Genomic DNA, 17,495 nt, shown 5'->3' on the forward strand with positions numbered 1-17,495 from the left:
ACACCGAGACTAATTATTAATTTAAAAATAAGAGGCTTCCTCATAATTCCAATTTGTTCATAAGATTTAATCTGTAATTCAGCTTTCCCTCCGCGAGTGATTCTTAGCCTAGTTCCTATAGTAGTCTATACAGAATACTAAGTGTATCATAACATCGTTTTACAAATCTTGCGCCTTTCTAATATATGCATTCTAATTCAATCAACCCGGTTTCTTGAGGATCCCATTTACTAGCAGCAGGCTCTATATGGGTTCAAACTAATAAAAGAGGGAGATGTCTTTCACTTTTGTCATATTCACTTTATTATATTTATGAATCTTAATCACAGACCAGTTTGTTTCCACATTTCTTGTATATATTGCCGCTGAAAAAAGTCGCAGGTAGGAGCATCACCATACAAAATATGCATTTTGTTGACTTGGGTAGATATTTTTGTGCGTTTTATTCAGCAGGATTTGAGGTAATAACTACTCTCATTCTACAAACTAACCATTTTACTCATCATTAAGTTAAATTCTGATCAGCATTTTCCGCACAAGCGTTGCATTGTAGCAACTATTAATGATCATTAATCTTCTTAGCTGTGAACGTCTATGTTGACCGCGCTTAATCTGCAAAGTAGCGAATGTACTCCTGATGTGACTTTGAATACATTAAAAGTAACACCATTAATGAGAACTTATACACGATCATTTAAATGGGCTTTAATTCAGGGTACGGTAATTTCATCTGTAGTTAAGGCAGTTAAGGTAGTTGTAGTTATAACTTGGGGAGCGTTCTATGAAATCATTTGTGTAAAGCTTACTTGAATTCTAGAACAATTGCCTATATTATTCTCTCCTGAACCCAAGCTATCATAGAATGAGGTTTATATTACGTCTCGTAGGACGAACTCTTGGAGAAACCTAAATGGTTATTCATGAAATATTCTGTCAAATTACCGAACTAATAATTTTTGATTTCCTGATTTTGAAAGATGGTGCGAGTCAGATATGACTTGGATGCTCATTATCTTCTTTAATTAATATAAATGTTACATTTGCTATTTAAAGGAAATAGGCATATAATCTATATTAGAATTACATACAATTTCTAGTTAAGACGGTATTTCCGAATTTAGTTCCTACATACATGTGAGCTTGCAATTGATCATTTGGAGAACTTATTTTATTTCATGTTGTACAGGCGGTGCTCTATTCCGCTGCGTTAAATTTTAATTTTGGCCATAGGCTGTAGAAGTTGATGAAGTATGCTATCGGAAAAATTTGGTGATCATTGGTTGAAAACACTTTAAAAGGAATTGGCTGGGGTTATTAAATAATGATTTATGGAAAATCCGGATTCAGTAAAAATCTCACAATTCTCTTGTCTCTTCTGATCTTTAAATGCCAGAAGTCACGAGCAGTGTTTTCCTTGTCAACGGAGCATCAATTGATCAATAAGCTGACGTTGTTTCAGCGCTTACGCTTAACAATTTATAAAAATATAATGATACATTTGTTGATGGAGTGACTGCTTCATTTATATATTCTGTATTTTAGGCTTTAATTATATGTACATATATTTGAAGGCATTTCTTCCTATTTGTTTTGTTACATAATATTTGATTTAGCTGTTAAATAGAATACTTAAATTTGAAAATCAGAGTTACAAATCTTTTCTCATTCCTTCGTATTAGCACTAGATTTGGTTCATAGAAAAATATTTGGCTCCATAAAAAGTTCTTTTCTTAAAATATCATAATGACAGCACAACTTCCGTTGGACTTAATACTTGTATGAAAGTAGCGATACTCATGCTTCCATGCTAAATATTTAATCTTTTTTAAAAGGGAAAAATCATCATAGAGACTCATCTTTGTTTTTATTTGCACCTACCTACCTGTATCTGCCAATCAATAAGAAATGTAGTGATAAGACAATATTTTCGAAAATATAACTAGGTGACGAAGGTAATGCTTCTGGGACAACTTAAAAGTACAGTTAGCTCGGTCGTGGAAGGGAATGTGCATCTGTGTGAGCAAGAGTCGGGGGAGATTTTCTGTTGTGGACTACATGAAGACGATTGAAAAGTGCTAAATAAAAACAAGGAAAATAGAGTGTCTTGGATGCGTTTTACCTTGAAAGGACATGGTGTATTAGTATCAATAATCTCTTGTCTAACTTATCTAAATAAAAGAGTATTAAAAACTAACTTCTGATGGCAAGGCTACGGTTTTGATAAAGGGTGTCAGTAAGTCGGTAACAGAAAAAATGCGTTGTTGAGTGTTTCAAATTCACAATAAGGCCCATTTCCACAATAAATGGAGGAAAATTGAGAATTTACGCAAAAAGAAGATATAATATTTCATCGAGAATGATGAGGGAGTTGTCACGGAACTATTGTTTGTGTTTAATGATGAATACAAACAATAAATTTTCGGGTTATAAACAACCATGAAACACCCCGAAGTCTTTTTACAGAAAATTTTTCTTACACAAATAATTCTTTACCCTTTGAATATTTTTATTCAACATTAGACAAGACATAAGGAAATGTAAGTTTAAGACTAAATCTCTTCACTTCATTACTAATATCTCTCACATTGTTGAGTAAATGTTTCTTCATCAGTATGCGGCAGTTTTGGGTACCTATACTGGACATTAGTCACCTGGACACTGACCCAACACTACATAACTTCGGTACCGCTGCCGCCAGAGCCCTCTTCCGTTTCCGAAACACCTTTGTTGCCTCCTTTTCCTGCCCCGCCCCCCTTGTTGCTCCCTTTGTCCGCCCCACCGCCTTTGTTGCCCCCTTTGCCCCCACCCGAGCTGCACTCATCGGTAACCTCTTGCCCTTCAGTGACTTCTGCGACCTCCTCTGCCGCTAGGAAGCTCACAGCGTCGCCCTCACCCTCTGCCTTGTTGCCCCCGCCCTTGTTTCCTCCGCCTTTGTTGCCCCCACCCTTGTTACCGCCACCCTTGTTGCCTCCGCCCTTGCAGCCACCGCCTCCCTTGCCTCCGCCCGCACCGCCCTTTCCGCCTCCTCCCTTGTTACCCCCTGCTCCCCCTTTATCCCCGCCTCCCCCCTTGTTGCCCCCCTTATCTCCCCCCTTTCCACCCCCGCAGCCCTTTCCGTCACCCCCTTCGGTATCCCCGACAGTGGGATCCTCAGCGACGCTGTCACCCACGGCTGCATTCCCTTCTCCGACATCACCGCCGTCCCACCCCCCAACGTCCTCCGCCAGGGGCCGCTCCCCCTCCTCCTCCGCGGCTAGCTCGTCCTCAAAGGACTGCTCCTCCTCGTCAACGATGGCCTCCAGCAGGGCAGTCAACTGCGCTTGCATTTCTTCGGCGTCGACATCTCTCCTCCTCCTCCGCATCCCACTGTTCCACTGCACCCAGAGGTCCAGCAGCTGCCTCCACAAATCATTCCAGCCGCCACGCCTGATCCAGTCCTCCAATGGGTGATGACGCGTCTTCACCTGCAATGAACATTTCATAGCTCACGATGAAACCTGACGGAATATTCTACCAGACATTTTTCATATCGTTCTTTACAACAAAATAACTAATGAGATGCCCCTTGAAAAATATAGCAAATGATTCAGCAATGTAAAAATGATCCCATCATTACATCTTTATTCTGAAATTATCTTTCCTAAACTCAACCATAAAAAGTTAAGAGGAATGGTACATTGAATGCTCTTTCATTATATTTCAGGGGTAAGAGCTTGATTCATTTATTAAAAGGAACCAGGTGGAGAATTCCATCATATCTCGGTGGATAGCTACGTCCATTACTTCACTTCAGTGTAATTGCCCTCTGACGTGTCCCCTCATATCCATTTGAGAACGTATTCGACCAAAGACGAGCCCCATGAGCGGTAACCGGAATTAAAGGGAAATCCAGCTGGGGAAAACAAAATAGAGTTTTGTTGGGTGTAATTTTTCACATTTATTACCTCTCATATTGGAAGTATTAAATATATTTAGTATCCGTAGACATGCCATGAATATAAGGCAGTAAACTAAACATCATATTTTAGAGCGTTAGACTACTGACCGGAGGGCCCGGGTTTGGGGACTCCGGTCCAATATATATATATATATATATATATATATATATATATATATATATATATACATATATATATATATATATATATACATACATACATACATAAATTACTACAAGGAAGTGAAGAAGGATAGTTGAAGTTCCGAATGTCAGGTTGTATTTTTTAGGATAGGAAAAGAAATTTATTGACGCTCACTCATCGTCCACCCTCATCATTCTTTATACAGTAGAACTTCATTATCAATAGTAATATTCTAATTTAGTAGTTGAAGCCTTAACATTGTGGAATTACCCATTGAAGATCAAGAAAAAATTTTAGTTTGGAAGAAAACTTGAAGACGGTATTGTAGTTCTACGCCCATAGAATGTCACTTTTTAACAACTGTCCGGAGTAAACTTTAATTTACCCTGTTGTCGAAATTTTCCACTTCAGAATTGTAGTAACGGAAATCTTCATCGTCCTGAGATATGGGGGTCCTCTGTGGTCGGGGAAACTCTAGCGGTGAGGATGCCACGAAAGCAACCGCACTTATCAGCAGGACAAAACAGGTGGGCCGTGCCAAGAAGAGTCTGCAGGTAGCCATCCTGGTGACCCTGTTATTCCTCCACCTACCACGCTCACCTGTGAACATGAAGATGATTCATAGGGTTGGATTAAATCGTTTTAGTGCTAAGGTCCGTCCCGGCAATCTGTTTTAATCAATCATGGTACTTATTTTGTGGATTACTTTGACTAACTCCATGTATCTGGTCATTCTCGGCTTGGATATGTTTTTATCAAAATTCATAATCGATTTCCATAAATGATACAAATGGTGCAATTGAAAGGAAGTGTTGAGGCAGAAGCATTCCTTTATATTTTTTTAAACCGTAAATACGATTACAATAAGGATGAAATATTAACCATTCACACAAATTGCTGTAAGTCCTCTATAAAACAGAGTTCGATTAAAAATATGATTGCGTAGAATTTAAGGCTAGAATCTTACTCCTTCGGAATACTCTGCTAAGGAATTCGTTCACTGTATTACAAATATATCGCGTGGGTGTTGGTAAGCGCTATACATTTTACTAAGTTGTAGCATTCCCCTAAAATTTCCATACACACTTACACCTTCTTATCAACTCAAGCAACATATTCCCTTCTAAAAGAGCGTAAACCACCCTGGTATTTGTTTACATTTTTTCCTTGAATTCCTCTTTTTTAGTCCTTTTTAAATTTCCCCTATGACTTCGTCCTTTTCTCTGTTTAACAATCAGATTTTCTTGTAAGAAATACTATTTTCTTTATCTTCACACTCTTATGATATATTATGACCTTATTTTTGACTCATGCAGTACTGCACTCAATTTATAATGCTATATTATTTAATTTAGCTCTCTGCCTAAACCGCCATAAATTTATTTCAATAAGTGTTATATACTCTGCGTTTGATGATATAATTATTTTATCTATTTTCTTCATCATATTTTGGTTTGTTCCCAACATTCTGGTAAAACGAATAATTTTACTACATCCTCTAATTTATGTGCAATTACTTCACAGTTACTTTCTTAATTTCGTTCCCACCTTTGTATAATATGCCTTTACTTACACTTCCAGATATTTTAAATTTATCTTGGAGAATCTCTGCCCTCTCGGAGAATCTTTTTCTTCCCGTTTTATTATGATTTGAGGAAAATCCTTAAAATCGTAATTACGATATCCCATGCAGTATTTAAATGCAAATTATGAAAAGGCATCAACATACATTGGCTTTGATCCAGCACTCCTGAACAAAAGCCTCTCCTTCATTCAAACCCTGCAGTTTTAGCTTTGCATATTTCGCCCTTCCTTTTTGTTTTCAATGTTTGCGATATGAATGCGATCGTTAGCAATACATAATTCGATAATTGGTGTATTCAGAATAATATCTTAAATATTACTTATTGAATATTTCACAATTTAGATTGCAATATTTATATCACTGCTATAATTTATACCTCAATGACTCAGTGCGTTCATAGAGCAGCTTAATGATTGCAAAAAATAACTATCCCCTCTATCAAGTTGGATCATTTACCAAATCTCACTACATAAATTGATTACTGACCTTTAGGTGAACCAGTAAGGCTCTAGCTGTTGTGAACCGAGCAGACCAAGTGCCTTGCAACTAGAAACTTGATTCGACTAACTTCCTACTTATATATATCAACTCCCTTCGTCTGCTATATTAGGCGGTGAAGGTTTATGGATTTAATACGCGCAATTGAATCAGTTTACCTTGACATAGAGAGCACCCCGATTATATTGCCAACGCTTCGCGAATAATTACGGGCTGTAAAATGGATGGCAGACGCAGATGGATCGCTAATCACTTGAGCATCGCTCATGAGTTTCGGTGTCTTCCAAGTTGCGTATCCGTTTCCCACCTATCACCTCCCAACCGGTTAAATGAAGCACAGTTGGCATATTTAATTATTCACTTCCCATTAGTACTGAAAACTCGTGCAAAAATGTTCATTATCGATTTATTTTTGTGGCCCCTATCTGACTCATCAAATATGAGAATTTGTAAATTGTTTAAATTATTTAGTTGATTAATGCACCGGTAAGTTATGTCTAATTATTTTCAGTTGTTTATGTCACAGTGAGTCAGTAACATACACTTTACTCTTAGTCTGACTAACACGATATTTTTTTTAGAAGATTAACTAGTTTATTATGAGTAAAATTGCCCATTGGATATTACTGGGCGTGAGTTCCGTATCCGGAATGATAGCAAAATAGGCAAAAACTTTCTCATACATTTCCGTAACCGTATTGATAGAACGCTTCACATTTCGGATAATACTATGATTGACAATCTTATTTTCCATAGTTTTTATTACCCATGTCAAAGCAAAATATCTCAAACAATCGAAGAAATAGTGTCTGAGTCATGAAGTATCGTATAACATTAGCCTATCAAGAGACGGCCATGGCATGCAACATTGACTAATGTTACCAAGAGTATGATAGACAAGTAAGAAAATGAACGAGGGTAAACTGATTAAATGATTTTGAGACAAATGGGTATCCTGGGTGAGTTTACAACAGAGTGTAATATTGCTGAAACTGATGGAAAAAATTAAAATTGGTCAGGAGTTGGCTCTTGCGAACACGAAAGTCTTGGTTTAGGCCTTTTTGTCGATGTTTCGCACCTATGAATGAGGCTAAAATCGTAAAATATTAACCCTGGGGAAACGTACGGTAAATTTTAATAAATTAATTTAATAAATTAAATTAAATTTAATTAAGAGTGGTCAGTAACATAAAGAGGTTTGGCATTAGTAGGGATGCCTAAGAATATGCTTTGGAGTCGTTGGGGACCCTGAAGTGAAAAATTTTTGAAAATATATGTAGTGTGCATGGATAAAGAGTTATTTGTTACAAATGTATAGTTAAATAATTAAGATGGGTACGATGAAAACTATCAATCAAAAATTACTTCGATGTCTGCTGAACCCCTTAAAAAAACGCCCTTGGGGTGGCTTGCACGTTAGGAGAAATTTATATGGATTCCGTTGCGTATGATGTAAGACTGAGAAATTCAGTGAAGGATAGAAGAACAATGAGAATTTCCTGGCGTGGGGTGGACCACTATTTTCATGATTAGATCAAGGAGAAGGTGAGTAGTTATGGACGTTTGACCGTGGTCGAAACTGGTTTTGCGAGGAAGTCGTAAGGCTGTAAGAAATATTTGCATTATCAATTATATACAACTTATTCATTTTTTAACTTTTCAAAATTCGATTTTGTACAGTTGACTACTCTTTACAAACCGTTTTGTTTCAGGCTTAACTTTGTGAAAACTTTCCATATTGGAGAAAAATGATGATTAACAATTGTGATTGATACTGTAGGGTTTTTATTCAAACTACCCGTGTTTTAAAATTTACCTCTCAGGTATCCATCGAAAAAAGTTTCACCATATATTTATATAGGCAACAAATGGTTCAATTTCATGATTAGATTTTATGAGATAAATTTTAATGGCTGCTTGTTCTCATGTAGTAGCGATGCTGTGAAAACACGTAGTTAATTTTGTTGCCAGTGCACTCATTACTGAACTTCGTGCCCCGAACAAATTATTCTCAGTAAAGTGTACATGTAATAGAGCTTTACGGGGCTATAAACCTGTAGCGATTACTTCTCGTTCCAACCCATAACTCCCATCCAGCTCTTTTTTAAAATACACATGTTCCAAGGAGTTGGTTTCAAGTATAACACATTATTCAGGCTCTTGTATTTGGTAATCTTCAGTAACTATCATTAGTTTACCCGCTGACAGGCCATGTGCTTAAACAGCGTCTCCTTATAACTTAATGAAATCGATTTTTGCGCTTCATGCACATATTTTATCAGCATTTTTAGCTTTCAATTCAGAAGAAAAAAAATAAGTCTTGAAATCTTTAGAATATGTTATTAGAGTAGTGAATACCTGATAAAAACAACCATAGCTTTTTTTAAGTTTAAACTTAAAATAAATGCATGGATTTTTCCTTGTACTTTAGCGCTAGAAAGAACAATGCGCGTGTTAATAAGAGAAATACCTTTTTCAAATCAACCACATGATAAAAATACTCTTTTACAGAAGTTAAGCGGACTTCATTCACTGAGTGCAATATGTGACGAATCTTATTTTTCGTTCCACAGTCACTTTTAATAGCAAATTCATCTTTCCTACACGTAGCCGTAACACATACTTAATTATGCTGATAAGACCTACCATCGAAACTTTGCTGCGTTCCAATACAAATATTGTTGTTTTGTTCTTAAACAAGCATCTGAATTAGTTGCAAAACTAGTAGAATTAAGCGTTTTTACAACGCGTTTGTTTCCTTGGTGAACATGGTAGTGCTCGACGGGTGTTTCTTCACCTTCAGTACTTGCTGATTTGTGCGGCGTTAATTAATTAAAATTTGGAACCCATATTTAGGGTGCGTTCTAAAAGTAATGCTTTTATTTTTTTAAAGTAATTTATTGAAAAAAATTGCGCAAAAAATTATAATTCTTCTAAGTACTGTCCTTGGGCGTCCAATATTTATTCCAGCGACTCTTCCATGACTGGTACGCGTCATGGAATATGTCTTCGGGGACCTCTCGCAATGTCTTCGTCACGGCTACTTGGATCTCTTCTATGGACGGAAAACGACTTAATTTCAGGGTTGCCTGAATCCGAGGAACAAAATGAAGTCCGCTGGGGTGACGTCAGGACTCCCTGTATTTATTGTCTCTCTATGTTTTTAACTTTATCTTTATAGCTGCTCATTATCTATCTTAAATATGTTCATTATCCTTCAGCTAATTCCGCTCTTTCTTTGGCATATTCATCCGTTTCCTAAGCATTTCCAACCGAATCGTCTTTACATTAGTCGTAACATTTCAAAGTATTATTGAAATGTGTCATCTATCCTTAAGTTTTCAACTACACCTGATGACTTTTTCTTCTGATTCTAATCGCACGATTTTAATTGGCTAAATTAAATTAGCTGTCCGTCAAGGTATACATATTTTTACTGTATCCTAATCACTTACGTGTTGGAATGTATCCTGATCATATTCCATTAAATATCAAATTAGCTTCATGTATTGCAATTGCTCTCCAGGAAAGGAGACCTTTCTTGCTTCTTGGTGACTTGCGCCACGCATTTTTCCGTCATCTAACTTTTAATTTCAGATGTAATTTCACCAAGTTTGCTTTTCATTATAATGGGTAATTTTCCAGTTAATTAAGTTATTTACTCGTTTTACAGAGCAAATAAGGTTTAGTAGGCATTTAAGAAAATAGCGCTATGTCCATTCTCCTATGAAATTACTGGAAAGAGGAAGAGAATAGTTTGAGATAACGGAAAAATATTAATGCTTAGAAAATTAAGTTTTTTGCATGGGTAAACATTTTAATTGTCACTTCAAACGGGAAAGTTGATTGAACGGTAAGTGAAATTCAGGCGTATTCCCTCAGAGTTACTCAATTTTACTTCGCTACTTGGCTCTTATATTAAAGACAAGCATTACCGACGCTTTTTCACTCAGGTTTCAAGGACCAAACCACTATGAACTAAAATATATACGTCTAGTAGTGATTGTATTCCCATCATGGGTTACAATTTAACCTATGAAGAAAAGAGCGTTACCGTTCTTGGGTTAAGTCTATGCTGATAGTTACTTGTAGTACGTTATATCAAAGTTTTCATTTATTAAATAACACAAGGTGTTCTTCTTCCCTTCTTAAATCATGTAGTTTATGTATGGCCTATTACGCTATAAGTATGTACAATATAATACCTTTTTTGGACAGTCGAGTATTTTAAGGCGTTGAATTGATTAATTACTTTAAGTTCATATGAATCAAGAATGTGATGTAAATGAAAGACTATATTATTTCAAATTGATAATCTTACCTTGACAAGGCTATGTTATTTAAAAAACGCATACTTTACTTTTGTTTTAATAATTAATAGCGTTATGTTCATTTTTCATTTGATACTTAATCAAATAATTGTCTTTTGGTTGCATTCTATGCCATTTATCAATTAATCGCTGCCTAAGGTGTTCAAACAATTGTTCGAATTTTACGACATAATCGTGCTGTTATACCTCATATTGTTAAACTTAGTGGGGTAAAATTATGAAAATGGATTCATTGTCTTTATCCACGTATGTGCATTCACTTGGAATAAAATAGCATTTCTGTGGTTTTGAATGGAGAAGAAGGATTGCGGTTTTTTATGGAAGTTCACAAACTTTTGCGTCATACTTACCCCAACAAATCTCATAAAATTATGCAAATCAAATTCTGAAAGTGTATACATTTGAGGGATTATTACAAAGGTACCGGAAGCTACCTTTTTAATGAAGGATTTCCAAATGTTCATATTACATTTTATGAACGATTGCATTTGTTTCCTAGTTCCTTTTCCCGCTCTACTGAGTAACAGAATATATTTCGATATTGCAATTTTAATTCCAAGGAACTGCGAAAGATGCCGTAACAGTAACTTTTCACGGAGTAATCTAAGTGTTTTCAGAGTGAATTCCAGTGAAAGACTCTCCATTCTCGGGATTTCACCTACGCGGTGACATCCCGAGAATGGAGAGTCTTTCATCTGAACGCCGCGAAAATCTACGATCCCATATGAATTCCAGTGAATTTTTACACTCTGAAATCTAGTGAATTTCAGAGTGTAAAAATCATTCAACTTTGCCGGGATTCGAACCCGGATCCCTCGATATCCGGCCGACTAATTAAACCAGTTAAGCTACCGAGGTGTTCTCGTACCTTTTCTTTTTCAAAAGCGCACGGAAACTCGTCCACTAAACATTCTTTGTGTAGGTCGGTAAGCATTTTTGGTAGCTACCCCGCAAAACTATTAAGTGCCCAGACTTTCTCATAACAATATTGGGAACATAAGGGAATATACCAGGCAAATGATGAATATTTATGTATCGATCAGATCACAGTTCTTGGTACAGCTATTTAAGAATTTCATCGGTCTGAATACGGGGTTTGCCGCTCTAGATCATGCATAATGTGCGGCTGTATTTGAAGTTTAGCCACAATTTCTAGTCTTTCTTTCACTCATTGCTCTAAGTCCATACACTAGACACAGTCCTTGATGAGTTTGCGACGCTGATGATCCTTTTGCTCACAAAAACCGAATCACAGCACGTACCTCGCAACTAGTTGGAGAAACCATTCGCTCTCAATGCCATCTACAGGCGAAGACGGGCAAATGACCACTGAATGAAAACAATAACTTAAGTGAAAATAGAGGTGTTGTGGCGGCACCCAGTAAAAAAAACACATACCCCACTTTTCGAATATACCCAGGGAGTATCTGGTGGCTTTAGAAAATGTTAGGTGTTCGATATAAAATTGTATAGCTCAGGGATTCCTAAACTTTTTTACTCGCGATACAACTAATAGCTGATTATCATGTAAGTTACGTCTGATACAATTTTCTAAGGTCAATAAAAATCACTCAAAAATTTTATATTTGCATTCGAGACAATAGAAAAAACGGAGTCATTTATAAGTTTTTATTAATATTTTTTGTTTATACAAAAAATGGTAGATTGTAATTAATATAATCCATTATTTAAAAAAAATAGACAAAATATTACTAGAATGGCATCATTAAAGGTAGATCCGTACCTGGAGAGGATTCGTAGAATTTCATCAAAATTTAGCAATATTTTTGAAATTAATAATCAATAATAAATTTAAATAATATCAATTATAAATTCATTCTTTCCCGAGTCTAACACCATAGTTGGTTTTTTGCATACTTAGACGAGGGAGAATAACATATATAATTGTGTAGATATTTTTAAACAAGAGGAAATGGTAGTGAGACAAGTTTTCGCTAAGTTTCAGGAAACCCACTTTTGATGGAAAATATAAAAATCTCCTGTTTTTATTTTCAAATATCGTGTGTAGATTGTCGTCTCAGGATGTATTCACCGTAACGCATCGTACTTTTTCATCGAATAAATGTTCAGTTGATATGTTCAAGGCACGAATGACTCGCCTTCTATATTGCGTTGTGTGAGACGGCAAATTCACACATTACAAATCCGAATATTAATGACACCCTCAGTAATCAACCCTTATTCGTTTGATAGCTCATCTCCAACTTAGGTCTACACGGCGTCACACATCAGGTTAGAGCAGTTAGCTCCTTTCCAGTTCCTACGTCACACATCAGGGAGGAGTGGTTAGATCCTTTCCAGTTCCTACTTGGCCAGTTACCCAGGAAGAACTGGAACCAAAAAATCGGATAAAATTGCGGGAGAGTAGAGAAGTCACCTGGAACTGAATGTGGGTCTTTTGGTCAATTGCGCAGCGCAATTCCCACCGGATTACCACACTACCATCATCGATAATGCGTGGTCATGAAATGGCTTGGGTAAAGTCCAACAAAAGTATTCAAGAATAATAACACCGAAGAAAGTATAAAGAAAATGTCATATATTTTAAACATACAAATTTGCCACATTATTTTTGCTAATAAATGAAGAAACAATAGATTGTAAGAGGAATTTAACTTTTTTAGCATATATTATCGCAATGACAGTCAATGATTATGGTGCTGATTCAGGAGGGATTTTACTTTTATCAGCCTCGAAAATACCATTATGCGGCATCGTTTTCCACTGGAATCCCCATTACTTGTAAATGTTGCTATATAATAGAGGGAACAGTGGATAATCCAAAGTATCCATGCTTTAAAAGGCAAAAAGCAGTATGAATGACTGGAGTATTTTAACGGTTCGGCAATTCCTTGATTAACATTTTATGTTATACGCACAGTAGCTGGCTTCACAGTGCTGCCCTGTATTATTTCTCTCCATCATTTCGATGACCGCTGGGGACTCTCTCTCAATTAATGATGCTTGCTCGATGATGGCTTGTGGTTGTTGCTAGCATAGGTCTGCCACACGGCTTGCTGACACCAACGTTGCTGGGAAGACAGCGCGTAAAGGATCTGGGTCAACAAACCCTTCAGTTCGTCAATCTTACTGTGCCAAGCTGTCCTGCGTTCACGGTGGACAACATTGCCCGTGGAAGCTTGCAGGATTTCTTCTTCTAAGTCCAAAGCAGTGGTTGCGCTCACTGACAAAACAACCGCTAGTGCACAAACCAGCGCAAACTTTCCCATCCTGTGAGAAGAGAACACAAAAAATTGAAAATATAAGCCTATTTCGAACAAAGCCTCTAGTAAAATTCTCTATTTTGAGCCTATTCAAGTGATAAAAACCGTTTTTTGCAAGAATGATATTTTTAACGCAATAAAAGTACATTGTTTTTGATCGGTTGTCAGGATTTCTGAGGTGTTAGAATCAAAAACTGGAGTTGTTTTCGGAGTCAAGGTTGATATAAAATGAATATATTAATATGCAATACTAAGATTCAGTCAGCCGTCTAAGTTCCACTGTTTCCCAAACTCACGGCACTGTCTTTTGATATTCATATTATAGCGATAAATGTTAGGCGAATGAAAATAAACTTGCTACTCAGTAATATTAGCTTTTAGTGAAGCCCCTAGGGGCTTCACCAAAAAAAAACCGAAGGTGAAAAACACGACATATATGTATCAATGATTCTCTGAAACCATTAAATGATGAACTCTACCATTACTCGTCAGAAGCTATAAACATAGGTTAACAACTAAGTAAACCTGGATACGGAATGTTTGAGTGTATGATGGTGATGGTCTATTTATATACATACTGATAGATTTCGTTCCAGCGGCTTTCAACTGGAATCTGCCTGGTTTTTCGTACATTTGTATTTAATAAAGTTTTCAAGACAAGTTTAAAAATAGTTCCATTTTGAAATAAAAGGGAAATTTCTCCTATAAATATGTTCTATGCGTGCCAACCACAAATTTCATCGAGAAAAAAATCGATTTTTACGGTCCCCAATGCTCACCATTATTAGAATCCAATTTGCTTGATGCTAATGTAGTAGCTACTTGGCAAGGAAATGGTTCCCCGCTTTGCCTGCGTAGGTTTCACAATCTTTATCATTAGTTCTGACAGCACCTATCAAACTACCATTCCGAATGATGATTATCATATGCTATGGTTTGTTTGGGTCTTGAGAGATACGTACCACTGTCAGTCAATAAACAAGTCGCAAACATCTCTTACAAACTGCTATAAGCTGTTATGAACATTTCATTCGAAACGCTCGAAATATTCACCGTACAGTTTCGAATTAGCCCACAGTGATTTTGAACCATTCGGGCTCCTAAAAAATCATTTGGGTGGCCTACGTTTAGAAAGTGGTGGTGCAGAAGTCGAAGAGGTTACTCATAGCTGCGACAGTCAAACAGAATGCTTAATTGCTGACGTCTATTATGGACTTGTAAAGAGATGGGATAGGTGTTTGAATGTAGAGAATTAATATGCATCAAAGTTAAATAAAATTCATTAAGTTACTTTGATATTTATCGCCTCCATCCGGTTTTGCGAGTTATTTATTGACTCACCATTGTATATTAATGAAAATTATTACATTCATTATCCGTTGATCAATAATATCCTGCCTGCACTTTATGTCTAGACATATAATAAAACTTTTTAGCGCTAAAATAAATAATATTCTGTTTTATTAGCATTCCTTATTCAAAGTTAACACAAATACGAATATTAGGTGAACTAAGAGGTAGTTGCGCAACTAAAAATCTTTCATGAACAAAAGAAGGATTTCTGTTGTTTCCCGGTAAAATATGTCGAGTTTGTATTTTCACGAGTGAACACGTATAGGCGACAGCGGTTGTTTTTAGGGGATTTTTCTTAAATATCACCACGATTTTAAAGTACTGTTGAATAAATATAGCTAGCAATTGGTTAGAATATATTACTGGCTATGAATGATAATTTTTTGATACGCTATCCTTTGCATTTAACTGACGCAAATATTCGAGACCATTAATGAAATAAGTACAAAAAAGCTGTAAGTAGCGCAACTGAACGACATATTCAATTAACGCCAATTCCAACACTTTTTAGTTCAGTCTATCACTTCCAGATATCCCTCACTGCTTGTTTGAACAATAAAAATACAAATCGTGGAGATGAATTAAGTACACGGATAATTCACTGGCGCCGTTTCCCTGAATCCTTATCCGTTTATCTGATGTCATTCATGAAATTATTCTGATCCTGACATCTCAATCTTTGTTGAAAGTTGCATCGTTGATGTTGGAATGATATTTGGCCCAGTATGGATAAAGCGTTCAGTTTTAAAATGATTGGCCAGAGTTCATATTTGATGTTTCTAATACAGGTCTTTGCAATCGTATATGTATAGTAGAATTCGATTAACGAGTACGATATATAAAAATTCACTTACCTTATGCCTTATGCGTTGTATGTTCAATTGGAATGCAGTAGCAGAACTTTGGTTTTGAGTTGGAATGCGCCCTTAAGAAGGATGACGGTTATATATAAAGGAATTACAAACGTTTTATCTTCTCTCTACCCAGAAAAGTTTAAAAATTATACTAATCAATTTTATGAAATAGTATCGATTTCAGTCGGCTTCATTTGAAAGACACTTGAGTATTTCCTTTGAATTGAGGAGATTCTGAGTACATGTCCGTTTTATAAATGATATGACACGCCTATAAAATTTTATTTTCAACTGATACTGTAAAGCAATTGCTATTTTAGTGTCACAAATGTATGATTAACCTTTTCATTTGAACTCCAATTCCATGAATTATGAACCATTTCAGCAATTCATCAAGCATATTAGTTACACGATCATCTAAGCTTTATTTAAAAGATCCTAATGTAAGTAAGGGTGCCATTCAGGTTGGAGATATATTTCTACTAAATATCTTATGATTTCGTAAGTTTCTTTGAAATACCTCTAGGTCGGATTCTATGCCATCTGCATTCAATCCGAGATGATACGACTTGGAGGATGGAAAGGAGAATTACTCGGAGAGGTATATACAAGAATTGAAAAATATAATGGAAATAAGTAGTCATAAACGTCATTTTTTCGCGCAAATTTCATTTTACTGCAGCAAAATATTTGGAAAGTAAATTTTATCCTCTACCTCGAGTTGATAGAGGATTGTGCATTAAAACGTTATTTTCACCAAAAAAACATGTGATTGAAATTTCTTAACCATGGAGCAGTACAGGCATTTCAACTTTTTACTCTAGGCACGATGGCTTTAAGTATCCCATGCAGGTCTTTGAGAACGACTCGTACACTTATATGTATATTAGGTATAAATGATTTTTTCTGGATATGTAAATTCATTATTTATTATTCCTATGGTATAATATTTCATCCGAAATTAGCTGGCCTGTTGGCTTGTAAAAATTAGAAATGGAAACGATTTTTGGCATTTAAAAAATACAATAACATTGTTTAAATGCAAACAATGATTTCTACGATCAGTAAATTGATGAGACACATTTAAGAAATATCACGTAATATATCTTATTTTTAACAAGAGATTTCCACTTATACTAATTCATTGCCTTCCTTTTGTTACTCCTTCCTCTCTGTGTCCTACGATATTTCCCTTCTTCCTTTAATTCGATTCTCGTAGCTATTACGGTTTTCTGACATATCTCCTGGCAATAAATGAAATTCCCACAGATAGATAGAATCACTCGTGGTTTTTAATATTGCTCTTCAAAACTTGGGGCTACAAATTAATAGGCTCGTTAATTTGTAACTCTTTCATATTCATCAAGCCGCATTTTTAGTTTAATGTTGTGTTTGTGATCAAATATGATTTTTTCCAAAATTATCATCGTTCATACTTTACGGACATATTAATGATACTTTTTCAATGATTTCCCATTGATTAATACTGAGAAGATTCGCGCCGGATGACCTAAATAATTTAACTATCGCAGGGTCAACGGATAAGT

At 36.0% G+C, this 17,495-nt stretch overlaps 1 protein-coding gene across 1 annotated transcript; it reads right to left on the reverse strand.

Annotated features, from left to right (window-relative positions):
- Positions 1-2,669: 2,669 nt before the first annotated feature.
- On the reverse strand, positions 2,670-3,482 carry LOC139687699 (uncharacterized). The gene has a single exon (XM_071584953.1). It carries the CDS (start codon positions 3,480-3,482, stop codon positions 2,670-2,672), a length of 813 nt encoding a protein of 270 aa, XP_071441054.1.
- Between the last annotated feature and the right edge of the window lie 14,013 nt (positions 3,483-17,495).

This window comes from Hetaerina americana, unplaced genomic scaffold (assembly GCF_022747635.1).
Source record: "Hetaerina americana unplaced genomic scaffold, ioHetAmer1.1.p SCAF_2, whole genome shotgun sequence".
Lineage (NCBI taxonomy): Eukaryota > Metazoa > Arthropoda > Insecta > Odonata > Calopterygidae > Hetaerina > Hetaerina americana.